Raw genomic sequence first — 17,741 nt, 5'->3', positions numbered from 1 at the left:
TATTGTGTGTTCAGGGTCGCTGGAAGATGAGACTCACAGCAAGTCAAACTCCTCAAGCTCCACTCTACACAGACACATGGACAGCCATCATACTCAGGTAAACACACATAGACCGGCACTGAGCAGCACACAGATCATGACAAGACGTCTATATCGGGCCTGTATTTTGTTGTGGGTTTCTTGACATTTTAAAGTTAGAGGAAAGGGGCCTCCTTTGAACAACATGTATCAGTCATGACATCAGAGTTCCCGTTAGCCGGTAATTACCGGACTACGACCGGTAAAATATGCTGAAGACCGGCAAATCTAAATCTCTCCGGTCAAAGTGTCCGTTTTAATTTCCGTTTAGCGCAATACCACATCAGTTGCGCAACTTGCGCCACTTATGTGACAGACAAAAGAGTATGTGACAGACAAGAGTAGTCCATTCTAATGTCTAACACTTAATATGGAGAAAGAGATGTCCTGTATGGGTTGATTGTGCGTTGATCTGTTGGTAATGCCTCGGGGTTCTGGTGGGCATGTAAACAAATGCATAATGCTGCGCTATACTCTGCGGCCTCACCCGGTTGCATAGCGATGCTTATTGTTTGAAGTCTTTTAATAAGCAGGTAGTCCTATCATTAGCTAGAACTAGCTAGATCTGATCGATATGGACATAAACGCGAGTGAAGTCTAATCTGACGGGAGAGAGAGAGATCAGCTGCTGCTGACGAGTCGACACACAACTCTGCATGATCACCTGCAGCGGTGAGCGGAGCAAAACACACTCTTCAGGTTAGAATATCACACATAGCTATTTTAATTACCTCTCAAACTACCGTAACTAGTTATAGATATGTTTAGTTTTACTGTCGGGTCACTCATTACTGATCCGCGAGCTGCATGATACTGGCGGGCTGTCAGGAGAGGGAGAGAGCGCTCCGTGTATTATTCCCCTGTTATTGTAAATTACTGTATACTTTTGAATAATGTAGTTAATCTTCTATAATTAGTTTGTTTAATATCGAATCATATCCATTTGTTTTAAAGCTCAATAAATAACAAAGAAGACCTTTGACCGGCACTTTTCTCATTTAGTCCAGAAGATTTACATTTTAACGGACATGTTGACCGGCGAAAAAATATTCTAACGGGAGCTCTGCATGACATGTGAGCTTGCTGTGGCTTTCTAGACAGGTGTTTGGTTACAGGATCACATTTAATGTCCTGCAAGCACACACACACACACGGCCTCTGATATGCAATTGATAAAATTCAGTTGACCAAATGGAAACCATGTTGATTAAAAAAACGTACAAAACAATGGCTGCATGTATTTTAAAATGCCTTGATGATTTAAAGATATAAACATATAGGAGTGTAGCAGCTCAATCACACTCACATGACTAACAAACAACCCAGTCACAACAGAAGCACTCCTGTAATTATACTGTACCTTCTCAACTCCAAAATAGGATTTGTATTTTGTCAAGAAAGGCCACATTCATATTTTATTACATTTGTGAATTGTGATAAGGCTCTGTCTTAGTTATCAATCATAAGACTGGAAAATGTGTTCTCAAAATGATTAAAGTGTTGTGAAAATAATAGTATTATTATTATTATAATATTATTAGCTTGGTGGGTAAATTATTTTGTTGGATTAACATTTTCTTCTAAATGTCCCTTTTGATCATTGTATACCATTTGAAGATGAACTGTTACAATGTGACAAGTATTCACTGGGAGAGAAAAGCCCAGATTTCTAACTTCCCTCATCAATAGTTGACCATAATTCCTTTTCAATCTGCCGTAATGCAGATAAAACCCTTTTTTATAATCACAACATCGTCAGACAATAAAAAGAACACTGTTAGATCAGCTGCACTAACATATATAAAATGATTGATAGTTAGTAACAAAAGGATTTCATATTCATGTACAGCCACGGAGCCTCCATTACACATCCAAATGAGCTGGTAATGTTTTTATACTTGTTAAACATGAAATATGTAGGCAAATCGGCGTAATGCTTTATTATTAGTGTGGCTGGATCATGACGCAGCCACATTCTGTTTACATTCGATATAACAAACACACATACTCAAACACACACACTTTCTTTCTCTGCAGTTATTTAGATGATGTCCAGAGGCTGAGCAGTGAACCCACAGACTCCAACAGGAAATTTGATTCATTTAAGACAGCGGCTGTCATAACAATAATTGATTTGCACATGTTGCCGTTTTAGCCTTTACTTACTTTACTCACATCTGTTCCACCACTGCATTAGTGGCATCTGGAAATCATAATAATGCAGGTTACATACACACTAAAAGCTCTGGCATACCAGCGTCTGCGATGTAAACGCTGTGCTCAATATTCTCTGTCACTGCATTGTGTTTGTAAGTACGCAGCTTTAGTCCTCGAAAGTATCAGCACATTTAGATTCAGATTCTTCACTATCTGCATCATTCAGTCTTTGAGTGTCACTGTGAGTGATGATTGAAGCACAGGGAATGAGTAAAGCACATAGTGTACCACTTTGAAAGAAAAAGGCCACAGCATTCACAAGGTACTGCCTCTAGAGATGTGAAGGCACGTTGTGTTCCTTCTTCACAATCCTCTGGTCCATCAAATTTTAGGGGTGAACTCACCTGTTTAAGGCTGCTTCTTACAAACTTAGAGAAAGTCTTAAGAACACTCCTGCTAATACAAAAGTCTAAGGTTGTCTCACAGTAAGTTTGGCTGCATAGAAATAACTCCCTTTCTCCTTCTCTCCTGTTGTTTCTAATGAGCTAGGCTGTTACTCTCACTCCCTCCTTTATCTTCCAGAGGGGTCATCTCAACTTTTCTCCCTTCGGTGCGGGGGCTGCCCTCTAAAACAGCGAGGGGGGGGCAGGGGGTTTCACTGGAAGCCCGGTTCACATGTAGGGATGTGGTGAGTGTGTCTCATTCCTCGCTGCTCTCCACCCTGACTAGCAGTGTTTTTCTTTTACAAAAAGAAAAAAGCCTCACAAGTTTGTTTAAAGTAATACTCCACTCTAAGTCTATTTTTGGAGGACAAATGACCAACCCTCCTGTAGAGTGGCTTTAAAGAATGTACAGTTTATCTGAAGATGTGGTCATCTGGAATGTATTGCCGTAACAAAAGATTCCAATAACAACCAATATTAATGGCTGGAAAATTACAACACTGTTTTGATAAAAATGTGAGGATGGTTTGATCCAAACATACCAATCTCCGGAAAATACGGGCCATCAAAGGCAACATCTTGAAAACCATTGCTTTTCCAGAACTTCATTTATTTTTTACCTGCTCCCATTATTTACTGTGCTCTTTGTCCTTTAAACACTGTTCTGGAATCAGATTAGCTTTCAGATGAGCTTTCTGCCCTATAGAGGGGTGAACAGTCTGATCCTAGAATCAGTGACACTGCTTGTTTTCTTCCTTTTATCACTCATTTTTTAAAGGAAACTGCAGCTCTTGTTGCTAGCTATACTCTGCATCTGTACACTTTATCATCATTACTGCCAAAATATATACCTAATAAACTATAATATTTCCTTCTCCTTCGAGACAATAAGTATTGTTTGTTGTTCAGTGAGATCATCTTTATTATGATAAATTAATGTAATCTGTAAGTCTGTATATCTCTATATATTCAGTGATACAGGTGGTACTTGTCAAAGAGCACATCATAAGTAAGCCTATCCATATGACTGAATAATATTTGAGATATGAATATATTGTAGCTGGTATCAAAATCATCTAAGCAATATTAGGTATATATGATTTGTGGATGATTAAACTGGTGATTAAAAATGCATAAAGTAGGTTTTACGTATTTGAATACATTTTAAACACATCAAAAGCTTGAATTCAAACACATAAGGTTAATACCCCTTTCATGTGCATTTTATACAAGCAGAGTTTGTTTATTGTAATATTTTTCCACTTAAGGCAGCAACGTGATAGCCAACATCTTACAAGAGCATCTTCAAGGTTGCACATGCCGTGGAAAGGAATGCAAAAATGTTTGGAACATTCTGGTCCAAGAAATTGCTTTTGTTCAAAATGAGCAGAGAACCTGGGCTTTATCGGACATTTGTAAAATGCATCTAAATGCATCTTTCACGGAACAGTAGGCATCCTTGTTCCTTTGAAACTGTCCTCGGATTAACAAATGCTAATAGCAATCAAATGAGCATACATGCCAACACTAATGCACATAGATTTTAAAGCTAACAGAAACTCAAACTTCAATTAGGTCTGTTCAACAAAGCAGAGCTGCAGTTTTTATTGTTGCTTGTTCACTTGCTTGCTGGGATTTTCAGTTGCTGATCCATCACATTACTCCCTTCTTATATCATCCTTAAAATATTGTTTCTGATTTTTATTGTTAAAGATGTTTCATAAACTGCAAGTTGTATAACCTCAGAAGTTACTACAGATCTTCACCCTCATGTGCCTGACATTATCTCTTGAAACATGGTTCCTTACTTCAGTGATCTCATGTGTTTTCCGGAACAGGTTCATTACCATGAGTTCATTCAAAAGATGGGAACAACTACGTGACCCAGAATGCCTTTCAATTAGCTGCATTCCAGTCAGTGTTTATGTGGGATAAGCAGATCTAATGGAATAAATGAAAAGGAAAGGATGAAGGAAGAACAGGGGGACGGATAACTCTGTTATTCATATAAAAAATAGGTGGACTGTCCATTTTGCCAACTAAAGGACAGGATGGCACTGAGATTATTGTCATTCTTTGTTTATCCCCTTGACGTTTAAATGGGGAGAATGACTGCGCCACATGTTTGTTATTCAGAATAACAACACTTTGAAGATGAGAAGGACAGACGGGGACGCATGAATCCCCCCCTTGTTTGCCAGGGTTAACGCATCCGTGTGAGAAAAAGGTGTCATGCCAGTTTCTCTGAAATCCCCACATGACCTAATCCATTCGTTGAAATTTCCAGGAAAGAGCTCCCACATAGGTCAATAATGAGCATCAATATCTCTATCGCTATTATCAGTCCGTCTCTTTTGCCACCAGTTGCTTTCCCAGCCCCTATCAAACTGTTCGGGAAATACGGTGCTGGAAATAGACACTGTGATTTTTCTCCTTGTATTACCGTTAGCCTAGGCATTTATATTTTGTAAATTAGATATAATCTGTGCAGAAAGTGAACATAAAGTATATGTGATGTACACACACGCTGGGGATCAATCAGAAACTAGAGAATGCAATTCCTGAAGAAATTGCTAGTGGGAATGCTTTATGCTGACTCTAAACTGCTACTGTATGCTGAAATGTAATGTGTAAGAAGAAAGTGAAGAATTTAGATTGAAATGATACATGAATACTGGGGGCTTGAATGTGTGATGAGAGAAGAAAAGAAAGTAAAAAGGCTTGGAAAAGCACCAGAATATTTGAACTGCAAACTTTTGAACTAACTTGATGGCGAATGATCTGTCGCCATGCCAACGGCATTTGATGACATCCCATAATACGCTTAGATGCGTTGATGGCTACATCGTTACCAAACCTGTGAAGTTTTGGGCCGTTTGGAGCATTTTCACTGAAGTTATGAGAAAACCGTGTTTCATGGTGAGCATTGTGTTGCCATGGCAACGGCATTTGAAGAAATCTCAAAACTGTCCCGTAGATGTCTTCACGGCTGGAAAGTTAGCACACATGTGAAGTTTGAGCACTTTTTGAACATTTTCATAGGGGTTATAACGACATCGTCTTTTATGGCGAGGGATTCGTTTCCATGGAAACGGCATATGATGACACCCCATAATTGACGTAGAGCTGTTGAGGGCAGGACCGTTAACCATTATCTGAAGTTTGGTGCTGTTATGACCCTTTTCATAGGCGTTAGGACAACATCGTGTTTTATGGCGAAGGGATGCGTTTTCATGGAAACGGCATATGGTGAGATGTCAGATTTGACGTAGAGCTGTTGAAGCATGGAGAGGTGATATACAGGTGAAGATTGTGGGACGACCGGACCGTGTCCATTGGAGCTACAGCAACATCGTGTTTTATGGCGAGGGATGCGTTTCCATGGCAACAGCCTATGGTGAGATCTCAGATTTGGCGTAAAGCTGTTGAGGCATGGACCGGTGATACACAAGCGAAGTTTGGGGGACGATCGGACCGTGTCAATTGGAGTTACAGCGACATCGTGTTTTATGGCGAGGGATACGTTTCCATGGAAACGGCATATGAGGACATATGATGACATAAGCTGTTTAGGGCAGGACCATTAACCATTATCTGAAGTCTGCTGCTCTGAGCATTTTTCAAATGATCCGGTGCTCTTTTTTTGGAGGGGGTGCGCATGCTCACCAGTTATGTGCAGCCCTGTTTATAAAGATCCTCTGAGTGTGTGTCATTAGTTAGCTGATCAAATGTTAGGGATAAATACCTTGACATATTGACCACAAGAGCTTGAATCAAACAAGTAACCTTGTATTTGAAAGATTAACTGACATAGCAACAGTCGCACGTGGTATATAAGTGGTACTTATCAAGGGTTCATGAATAGAGGGGAATTGAATGTGAAATAAGAACAAGAAAATAAAAGTCTAAATGCATGAGCAGAGCAGAATGATGGCTGCCTAGCTGGTGCGGAGGTGAAAACACGCTGCAAACAATTGAGTTATTTTGTAGGAATCCGGGAACTGAGAGTGTAACAAAAGGGCGGGTTGACTGCGCAAATACTTTTTTTGTACCATTTACCTGTATTCGTAGCATATGATTGGCAGTTAAAGAAAAAGAAGGAAGAGACTCGCAGTAGATATGTCAGGGTAAGGACTGCTGAAGCAAAAGACACATTTAGGAGTGACCTCTTAAAGGAAGAGTGGAGAAGGGTTTATGTAGAAGATGTAAATGCTGCATATGAGTCCTTCCTAAAAATCTACATATCACTGTATGACAAACCTTGTCCCACTGTACCCCGTACATATAAAGGTACTTATCATCAAAAGCCTTGGATAACCAAAGGCTTACAAAATGCTTGCAAGAAGAAAAATAACCTTTATAAAGACTTCATACAATTTAGGATAAAGGCAATTGAAAAGCAATACAAGGCATATAAAAATAAGTTGACAGCTATAATGAGACAAGCAAAAAGAGAATATTATAATAATATGTTAAAAGAAAAAGAAAAATGATATCAAGGGCACATGGAAAATCTTAAATAATGTTATTGGAAATAAATCTGTATCCACTGGCATGCCCAGTCACTTCATTGACAAAAATAAGGTTGTAAAAAACATGAATGAAGTGGTACATGAATTCAACTATTTTTTTGTAAATGTCGGACCTAATCTTGCTAAGACTATTCCAAAACAACACGATGGGCAAAAAGAGGATGGCGGAATTGGGGGAAGTAAAGTGTTGAAGTCAATGTTTCTGGGAGAGATAAACAAAATTGAAATTAGATCCATTGTAGACAAATGCAAAAATAAGACTTTGACAGATAGTGATGGGATCGACATGACAATAGTGAAAACGACTATTGACTGCATAATTAAACCGCTAAGCTACATCTTTAATCTTTCATTTCAGACAGGTATTTTTCCAGATAGCATGAAAATAGCTAAAGTTATCCCACTTTTTAGAACAGGGGACAAAAGCCAATTTACCAGCTACAGACCAGTGTCCTTGCTTTCACAATTTTCAAAGGTCCTTGAGAAATTATTTGTCCAAAAATTTGATAATTTTATTGAAAAAAATTAGTTATTGAGTGAGAGTCTATAATGATTTAGGAAAAATCAATCTACAGCTTTAGCTTTAATGAAAATAACAGAAGAAATTACAACAGCTACAGAAAGAAAGAAATACACAATAGGTGTATTTATTGACTTAAAAAAGGCATTTGACACCAAAGACCATTACCTATTAATTTCGAAATGACATAGATACGGAGTGAGAGGAGTAGTTCTAGATTGGTTAAAAAGTTATTTAGATAACAGACAACAATATGTAAAATGTGTTGGTAGTACATCGGAGTGTATGAACATAGAATGTGGTGTCCCACAGGGGTCGGTTGTAGGGCCTAAACTTTTTATTTTGTACATCAATGACATATGTGAAACGTCAACATTATTGCAATTTGTGTTGTTTGCAGACAACACAAATGTATTTTGTTCAGGAGATGATTTAAACATTTTAGCAAAGTGTATTGGACATGAAATGGTCAAACTTAAAAGATGGTTTGATGAAAATAAGTTAACCCTAAATTTGAATAAAACGAAGTATATGGTTTTTGCTAATTTCACTGTCCATTGATGGAGTTTTTATTGAAAGGGTTTCTGAATTTTGATTCTTAGGTGTGACGCTGGATGAAAACCTGACATGGAAATCACACATGGCACATGTTAAAACCAAAGTGTCTAGGAATATTTCTGTTCTAAACAAGGCAAAGTATTTGCTAGATTACAAGGCATTCAGGATGTTGTACTGTTCACTCATTTTGCCATTTTTCATTTATTGTATAGAAGTGTGGGGCAACACGTATATGAGCAACATAAAGCCATTGTCAATATTACAGAAAAGGGCAGTACGAATAATTCATAAAGCTGACTCAAGAGAACACACCAACAGACTGTTTTTGAAGTCAGGACTCTTGAAAATCAAAGACATAGCTGAGCTGCAGACATTATCAGTAATGCACAGGGCAAAAAGCAGAACGTTACCAGCATATTTACAACAGTTGTTTTTTTTTGGATCAGACAAGGAAGACCACAGAAGGAAATTAAATTGTAAGCATCCATATGCAAGGACTACTCTTAAACAAATGTGTATTTCGGTGGTTGGTGTACAATTGTGGAATTCTCAACAAAAGGATCTAAAGATTGTATTTGTATTTATCAGTTAAAGAAGTTGTATAAATTAAGAAAGATGGGACTATATGAAGGAGAATGTGAATAAGTCTATGTACTCTGGTCCTTCATGTTTTTGATGTCTTTGATGTGATGTCTCCTCTGTATTTGCGGGTCCCATTGCCATTGTTATTGTTGTTATTGTTATTATTATCATCATGCGTCACTTTCCACCTTCTTCTCCAGTAGGACTCAGATGAGGGTGTTGCACTTTTCTTTCTCTTTTCCTTATACATGTGATGTTTTGGTGTTGTTTTGTTTCTTTCCGTTAACCGTCAAGTGGGAAATAAGTTTTTTTTTTTGTGTGTTTCTCTTAGTATCCTAAGATACTGTTATGTTTGGCTGTGAAAAAAAAAAAAATATATATATATATATTATTATGAAGGGCAGACCATCTATGTATTTATTTAGTTTTTTTTAGAAAGGGGCAGTTCACATAAGATTGTATTCTTCTCCCTGCTCCTTTTCGCTCAATGGTAGAGTAATTATTGTACATTTGGTTTTGCGTACCATGAGCGGGACAAATAAAAATGAAATGAAAAAGCAGCAGAATATTTGAACTGAAAACTTTAGAACTAAAAGCATACGTCTTCAATAATGTCTAAAATATGTGGAACATGTTGAAGTCTGTATGAAGTCTCCATCAGACGGACAAGAATAGGCTGAGACAGTCTGTTAAACTCCAGTGACCACGTCATTAGCTTCTCTAATTATGTCAATTGGAGTTATGACATCATCGTGTTCCATGACACAGGTGTTTATATTTGAGCTAACGGCGTGTCCAGAGATCAAAGGTTTCCATGGTGAGTAGTGAGAGGAAAGCATTTTCATTGTTCTGAATGAGAGATAAACCTGTTACATGTGAAGGTTTTGTTGAAGAACCGTAACAGATATTGGTGAAATTTCAAAGCGTGAAGCATGCCAAGGAACTTGAGCATCTGAAGTGTACTTTTTGTGTACTTTCGGGTTAATAATGTGGCCTTTTTGGCAGATTAACTAAAGGTGTGTGGCTGCTGTGGTGGGGAAAGGTGAGGCTGAATTTACAATGGAGTTTAATGGAGACATGTTGAAAGTTTTTGTCACTTCATGCCCTCAAGAGGCATTTTGTTTAATTATTTTGCTTAATTTTTTTAATCTTTCAAGCTATGAGATGTTTTCCTACGTTTGTTATGAAAAATTATGTCTCAGGAATGCAGGGTTTGGGAATTATGGCAGGTTTAAAAAAATATATGAAGGTAAAATTAAATCTGTCCTCCACTCTAGCTGTGACATCATGCACTCTAAAATCTGAAGAAGGCCTCTTTACCAAGGTCTGAACAATGTTTAATATCTCTAAAAGTAAGAATCAGATTTAAAAGTTGTGTTACACGAATAATGTCAGAATGTGTGACATTTTAAAGTTGGAATGAGGTTTCTGAGTGAATGTATGAAGGAGCGGTTAGCAGTTGAAGAAGGAGCAGTTAGCAGTTGAAGTTGCATGAATATTGTTGAAGTCTGAAGAGTTCTCCATTGACTTCCATGTTAAAAATGGGATGTATTATGGGATGTATCTCTGGAATTATGAAAGTTATGAATGATAAAAGTAATAGCCATTGATTCCTGACCGAGCTGAACGTTTTGATGTTAGAACGAAGTTTCTGCGATGTTCAATGTGGGAGAAGAAGCAGCGCAAAATAACCTGGCGGCATAATAAAGAATTTTGTGCGTAGCATAACAGATAGTGGGAATGCTGTGTCAGCATTACAATCGTGTGTGTGTGTGTGTGTGTGTGTGTGTGTGTGTGTGTGTGTGTGTGTGTGTGTGTGTGTGTGTGTGTGTGTGTGTGTGTGTGTGTGTGTGTGTGTGTGTGTGTGTGTGTGTGTGTGTGTGTGTGTGTGTGTGTGTGTGTGTGTGTGTGTGTGTGTGTGTGTGTGTGTGTGTGTGTGTGTGTGTGTGTGTGTGTGTGTGTGGAGTGTTTTCTGAGGAGAACCTCAGAGGTCATTGTCAAACCCTGTGGCCACAAAATTCTGTCTATAACTGACAATTTAGAGTGACCACTAGTGTTCCTACATTACCATATTATTACCATAAAATTACCAAAACATTAACATGTTGGTTCGGATATCGGCTCCCTCCCCCATGCCATTGTGATCAAGGGCACGGGTACAATTTCAGATGTCAGTGGATGATTCAATGGAGTCTGGTTGTCCTCAATCAGAACATTTTTTAATTTGGCGACTATTCTGCAATTGTATATCCCTCATATAAGCTTGCTTGATGAGATTTGATTGGGGAATATGCAAGTGAGCATGTAATTAGACAGAGAACAGCCCTGCGTTAAACATGCAAAGGGCAGCATTGTTGGAAGCATGTTGATGCAGGCACCATAAATACTAAATAAAATCTATGGACACTGTTATTAAATTATTGATTTTGGCCGTCCTTAATGGTTTTGGTAATGCCTCTTAGTTTTAAATAAAACAATATTTATTCTACAGTATAAAATGAGCTCTAAGGCAACACACACGTGCCTATTACCCCACGGTTCTCTTTGATTTGGGTGTGGAAGGTCTTGACAGGCCTTAAGAAAGGTCTTGACAGGCCTGATCAAAGGTCTTGACAGGCCTTAAAGCCCCTGTCACACTGTCCCGAAATTGATACCCGATGGACACACGATTAAGGAAATGTTCAAATTCGGCTCTGATCGTAACAACATCGGGCCATTCGTGAGGGCATCTTAAGCCATCGTATGACCGCCGGTGGAGTTTCTCAGGCTCCGGCAGCAACTTCGGGAGCGGTGGCAACATCTTTGGCATCACAAAGCATTGCCGAAGGACCTTGTGAAGGTTCATTTTCGTGTTGACTTCGTGTGTCCATTTTGCCCTTCGTAAGGCATTCGTGAGGGCATCTTAAGCCATCGTATGACCGCCGGTGGAATTTATCAGGCTCCGGCAGCAACTTCGGGAGCGGTGGCAAAATCTTTGGCATGCCAAAGATGGCTTAAGATGCTCTCACGAATGGCCCGATGTTGCTACGATCAGAGCCGAATTTGAACATTTCCTTTATCGTGTGTCCATCTGGTTGTTTTATTGCACAACAAAATCATGTAAACATATTACGTAAATAACCCAATTTGTGTTCTGTGAAACTAAAAAGGATATAATATATTATATTATAAAAATATTATATATATATTATTATAATATAAGGCGAGGAAGTTGTTGTTGCTATGGAAACAAGATGACGGAGAAAACGTAATATCTTCTACATATAAAGACGGAGAAAGTAAGGAACAAAGTCGGAAAATATCAGTACAGTATCATAGTACTTTATCATAATTGTTTGTGTTACTTTCGTTGCAGTTGTATGTCTTAAATGTAATGTAAATGTTGCCGTCGTGTGTGGTTCGGGGCCATCTTCGTGCGAAATTCACAATATCATATTCGTGTGTCCATCGGCTGTCAATTTCGGGACAGTGTGACAGGGGCTTAAGAAAGGTCTTGACAGGCCTGATGAAAGGTCTTATTGCTGAATAAGAACAAATCCCTGCAGCCCTGTTCCAAGAAGTTAAGCGGAATATTATTGCTTGTGGCTTTGAAATGAGATGTTCAACATTCACACTTAAGTGTGATGTTAAGGAGTCCACGTACTTGCAGTAAGAGAGTCTTTAGAATGAGGTAAATGTAATGTCTAAAGGCAGCAATACCATCTTCTCACCTTGACTCTCTGAAGATGAGTATTCAAATGATTTACATTTTAAAGCATCAAGGCCACAAACTATAAATGTTTCAAATGTTGTTCTCTCAGAATTTGATTCTTCAAATGTGTATGTGTTGGTGTGTGTATGTGTATGTGTATGTGTATGTGTATGTGTGTGCATGCGTGCATGCGTGCGTGTCCATGTACAGTCAGAGTCATGCATTGCAGAAGGACACGGTGTTCTTTCTTGTCTAATGTTCCAGTAGCTGGTGTTCCTGCCTGGCGCCAGAGCAGAGAATAGCCTGGCAGGGAGGTGTAAATTATGGATTAGGTCACCGAGTTTTGTGCTCTTGCAGGCAATCAATGTGTATGTGTGTTTGAGTGCATGTGCATATGGACACTCACAGGTGTGCAACCCTCCAGATATGTGAATGTGATCCCTGTGTGTGTGTCCAAGTGTTTATTGTGTGTGTCTGTGGCAATGTCTTTGAGGAATGCATCACTAAATAAACTATATCCTCGGCAATCGGCAGAGATTCAAAGCAGAAAAGGGGGTTAAGGGAAGAAAATAATTATTTTTAAAAAACTGCGATTTACAGCATCAAGTAGGTCTGCTTTTGTTTTTTATTTGGATATCTTCACAGTAAGAAATACACAATATAGTAAAGCCAGCCGTATGCTTCAGATCTCATCTCTGAGCATGATTGGTAGAGTTATTCGCACTTCGACCCCACCGTTAAAACCCCCCCTGCCTCCTCCGGTCATGATCATTGGGTAAGGACTCGGCCCTGTTGCTGGTAAACTGACTGAGCAGATTGGAGCCTTTCTATTGATTTACCTGGATCTTGGCAGAAAGCTCATAATGTGCTTCACACAGAATGACGTCCATGTGTGAGCCTTTTGTGTATTTGACCATGTGTGGGAGAAAGAACAAGAGTCACTTAAGTGCTTGCTGCTCAAGGGCCCCTTCTGTACATCACAATAGACTTCATTTGATGTAAAGAATGGGGGTCCAGAGACAGAATATGTAAATGAGGTGCTGTTCACGCTGTCAGTCAGAGAAGAGATTCCCCTCCTACTGCTTCCCTCTTTATCAACTGTCTCATGAGATGGCTTGGTGCCAGCCCCAGAGTGATTCATGAGAAACACGGCCCTGCGTTAAAGAGAGGAGCCCAGCCCAGTGATCACTGCCTCTTTCAAGATGATGGATCAGAAAAGAACTATCCTATCTTTCTTGCTTTAGTTTAGAGGCAGGAATCTCTGATTGAGACATGATCATATTTTATATCTTTTATTCCCATTTTTGCATGAAAAATGTGATACCTTTGTCTTGAAATGAAACCACTGCTTATCATTTACACTCCCCTCCAATCACGGCCTGGTCATTCCAGCTTTCTGTCATCTCCTTGTCAATCCACTCAGGAGAAAGTCCCTATTTATGTGTGATTTGAGTTACATCACGCTCTCTTCTTCCCTTCTTCTTGGCTCCAGGTGTTCCAGCGCTTACGTCTGTCCAACAGGGATGAGAGTGCCACCCTTGGGGATCTTCTGCGATGGCGACGAGTTCATTGTGAGGGGCGGGGAGACTGGAAGCACCGCCCACCTCAAACCCCCCCTCAGCCCCACACGCTGTTCTGGACCAAAAGGAAGGCCTCTCCATGACAGAGGTTATATGCAGATGCAGCTCCTTTTTCTTTTTCACTCCAGTCAGAATCACATTTTTTTTCTTTTGGACCAAGTTACCTCCATGCTCATGAGTTATGTTAGAGCATCAAGGCCAAAAGTATGAGGTCGTCCCTGGGCTGAAGGTCCCGCCTCTGCGCCTTTAACCTCGACTGTGGAGGATCCCATAACCTAAATTATACAAACTCAGCACTCTGTAACACTTCTATGAAAAAATACAGTGGGACACAGACACAGTAAAAGTCTATAGAGATCAACATTTTATTATTAGAAAGAGACATATTATTATTTATTTTCAGTTCTTCTAAGACGAAATGTATGACGTCCATAAAAGGGTGGTTGAATCAAAGTACAGAGTAGTAATGTTTTCATAGTCTAATAAATGGCCCTTTTAGTCTGTCTGTATGCTAGCCTGTGTTGTTCTGCTGCACCCAAAGGAGCTCCACCCCACAACATGGTGCTGTAATACGTGACTTGCTGTCCTGTGATGTTCCCATGAATGCTTGTGCCCCCGAGCCTCTGACCTCTCTGAGGTTTACAAGTCAAACATGGCCTTCATACGGGATCAGACATGGGACCTTTTTAAGGTACAGCTCTCACTTTGCCTCTCACATTCGGGCACTAAGTTCTACTGCAGCCCTGGCAATGAGAGACCAGGGGTCAGGGTAACCTCAGTAATATCCCAAGGTGCACCTCTCTTCCTCATTGTTACCACCAGCCAACAAAAACCTCTGGCCTAAATAGAAACTACTGCACTTACCTTTACCAGGAAAAGGGGATCCAACAAAAGAAAGGACTGTGGTTTAAGGTATAAAGGTAAAGCTAAGTAACATAGCTTTAGCTGACAGGTATATAGTTCATGTTGTGAACATGAAACTCTGTGCCAAAGTGATACAACTTGCAAAATATACGTCTAAAATAATAGAGTTATTTAAAAAATACTCATATGTACAGACTGACATGAATGACCAAATCATAACTGTGCTTCAGTGTTGATTCAATGGACCGTTTCTCAATAGATCAGATGAACATGGAGAAAAGAAGAGAAAAAAACAAACAGTCTACACTTGAAAAGTAGCAACTAAACTCTCATTGTGTCTCATCAACACCTGAACAGTTTTGTGTGTTGGGTGTTGTTCAGGAGACTGTGCAGAGCTCAGGAACTCACGCACAGATCAACTCAATTATTGTACAGACCTTCATCTCCTCCTCCTCGACCCCAACAAACCCACCTCTTTCCCACCCCCCTTTCTAATGGATCAAACCGGCTCTACGGGTGTTTCCATGATGACCGCTTTGTAAATAGTAACCAGTGTTTTATGTTCAACCTTTTACTGTATGATAGAAAAGCACGGGGATTGAATTGAAAGAGGAAGAGATGAGATAATGCTGTCTATGATGGTGAAACTGAGATTTAAGAATGTCTTGGGTTAGATGCAATGACTGAGGTAAAGAGAAGAGGTTTATTTTAAAATGTGAATATCTTTTTTTCAGAATGATTGTCTATGGCTATTAAATTCTTTATACTCTATTTAATATTTCCCCTCCCTCTTGGCCCCTTTGTTCTGTTTCAATGATGCAAGGCAAATGTTTTCATTGTATTTGGATGTTTTATTGCACAATATGTATGTGGTGTTGTGTTGACTTCGGTAATGGGCTGGGCGTGTCTCGACAAGCTTTTTGATCTTTGAAGATCGGTCGGGATTGTTGGAGCCGCAAAGTATCAATAGCTCTAATTGATTTCTCATTCCCACTGATCACCCACAATGTGTCTGATTGATTCGGCCTTACGAATTAGCAGCACTATCACAGGATCAATCTCAGCTGATGTCAGGGCCCAAATATTCGAGAGGAATTAGAGGATATCACGGATACTCACAACAGAGATGGCTGAGCTGTATTTTTGACTGACTGGCTGAATGTATGATAGCAACGTTTTTTCTTCCACTGCCTGAAACCCTGTGTATATTATTACTGGAACATGCGCCTGTATCTAAACAGTGTACCTGACTGCTTAATGTGATTTATTGTCTTCAGAAGTTGTGTGTGTAGGCCATTTTTTTAAAAAGCAAGTTAATAATGATGCAGAATTTCTGATACGGTATTGATTTGCTCCGTGTGCTGAGATTGGGGTTGCATGAGTAGCACTGCAATGCAGGACTATGTCAAACATTTTCATCACGGTTCAGCCAGGATCAAGCTACTCAACCTTGCCAATGAAAGAAAACATAGAGCCTCTGAATTAGTCCTTTATCATGATCAGGGTTCTGGCTAGTGGTTTGCATTATGGTTTTGTGTGATTCCATGTTTACTGAATTCATGAAATGAGGAGATTAATTGTTTTTTTTATTGTCTTTTAAAGCATATCAAGCTTTTACCTTGCATGACCACATGTTGGGCCCGCCCCTTTATAACGTGCTCATGCTGAAAAGATAAATATGGCTTTATAATGTGAAGAACAGCTTCCCACTGCACTGTGAATCATTGCACTGTCCCCTGTCTGTCATATAAACACTCATCATGCATTTACATCCACCTCTGATTTACAATCACTGATGATCAGTCTGTCGTAAGCAGAACTCTGGCAGCCAGTCATTGTTGTTGGTCAGGAATCTATCCATCCTCTGCTCTGAGATCAGCTCTCTGGTGCTACAGCCAGTGCAGAGCGGCCATGTTACCGTCCCCAGTCCATGTATAGTTGTCCAGAGAGACACAATATTTTAGCAGGGGTATCTCACTGCCTTTCATAGTGTGGTTTTTATTTTTTTTATTGTTATCGTCTTTCTTTTTGTACATGACATACAGTATGTTTTAACCTGCACACATATGTGTTTGTGGAAAGAAAAAAGATTGTATGTGATCTTTCATAATTATTATGTTCCCAATGTTTTATAAGTACTGTACCTGTACAGCAATAAAGCACAATTGTGTCCATGCCAGTCTTAGTTTGTCTATGCATGTACAGTATGAGAATAATGCATGTCAATTTCAGGACTCAAATGTAAATTATTCATTGGTGCTCATTTATTCTGGAAAGTTGGAATCGGCAAAAGTACAAAATTGTATGTGAAATGTTGTAGAGTAAAAAGACAAGTAGCATAACATTTAAATAATCAAGCATAGTGGCCAATGAATGGTGTATAAACATGAGCTACCTGAGAAAATATACTTGTTTATATTTCACCACTGGCTCGGTGTGTGTCTGTCTCTGTGTATGCATACACAACCAAATCTTACAAGTAAGGACTGGCAGATTGAAATGAGCAGCACACTCAAAGACATTATTGTTTAACAAGAGAGTGAGATTCAGTTTAATGCATAGCTTCGGCACCACATGTACATTCTGACTCTTGTAACCATACAGATTGTGGTGCTGTCTTTTGTTCAGCTGTTGGACCCCTGTAATTGTGCATAGATAGATACAAATGTTAAAAAAGTGAGAAAAATATGATTTACTTCATTTAGGTGAGTCAACCCTTTCAGAAATGTATCATGT

General features: G+C 39.3%; 1 protein-coding gene across 8 annotated transcripts in view; it reads left to right on the top strand.

Moving 5' to 3' along the window:
* The window catches only part of myo16 (myosin XVI), a 125,932-nt gene extending 108,755 nt beyond the window's left edge, over positions 1 to 17,177 (top strand). For 6 of the 8 annotated variants that reach the window (XM_079667284.1, XM_079667281.1, XM_079667282.1 and 3 more), the window contains 2 exons: positions 15 to 97; positions 14,054 to 17,177. In XM_079667284.1, coding sequence (XP_079523410.1) covers positions 15 to 97; positions 14,054 to 14,224 — 254 coding nt within the window. In that variant the 3' untranslated portion in view covers positions 14,225 to 17,177. Of the gene's footprint in view, positions 1 to 14; positions 98 to 2,784; positions 2,924 to 14,053 lie in introns of all 8 variants that reach the window. The other 2 variants (XR_013805757.1, XR_013805758.1) reach the window with 2 other exon arrangements.
* Positions 17,178 to 17,741: the final 564 nt, after the last annotated feature.

The sequence above is a fragment of the Notothenia rossii genome, assembly GCF_949606895.1.
Source record: "Notothenia rossii genome assembly, chromosome: 2".
NCBI lineage: Eukaryota > Metazoa > Chordata > Actinopteri > Perciformes > Nototheniidae > Notothenia > Notothenia rossii.
Note: the sequence above shows the minus strand (reverse complement) of the source record. Positions and strands in the feature narration are given on the sequence as shown.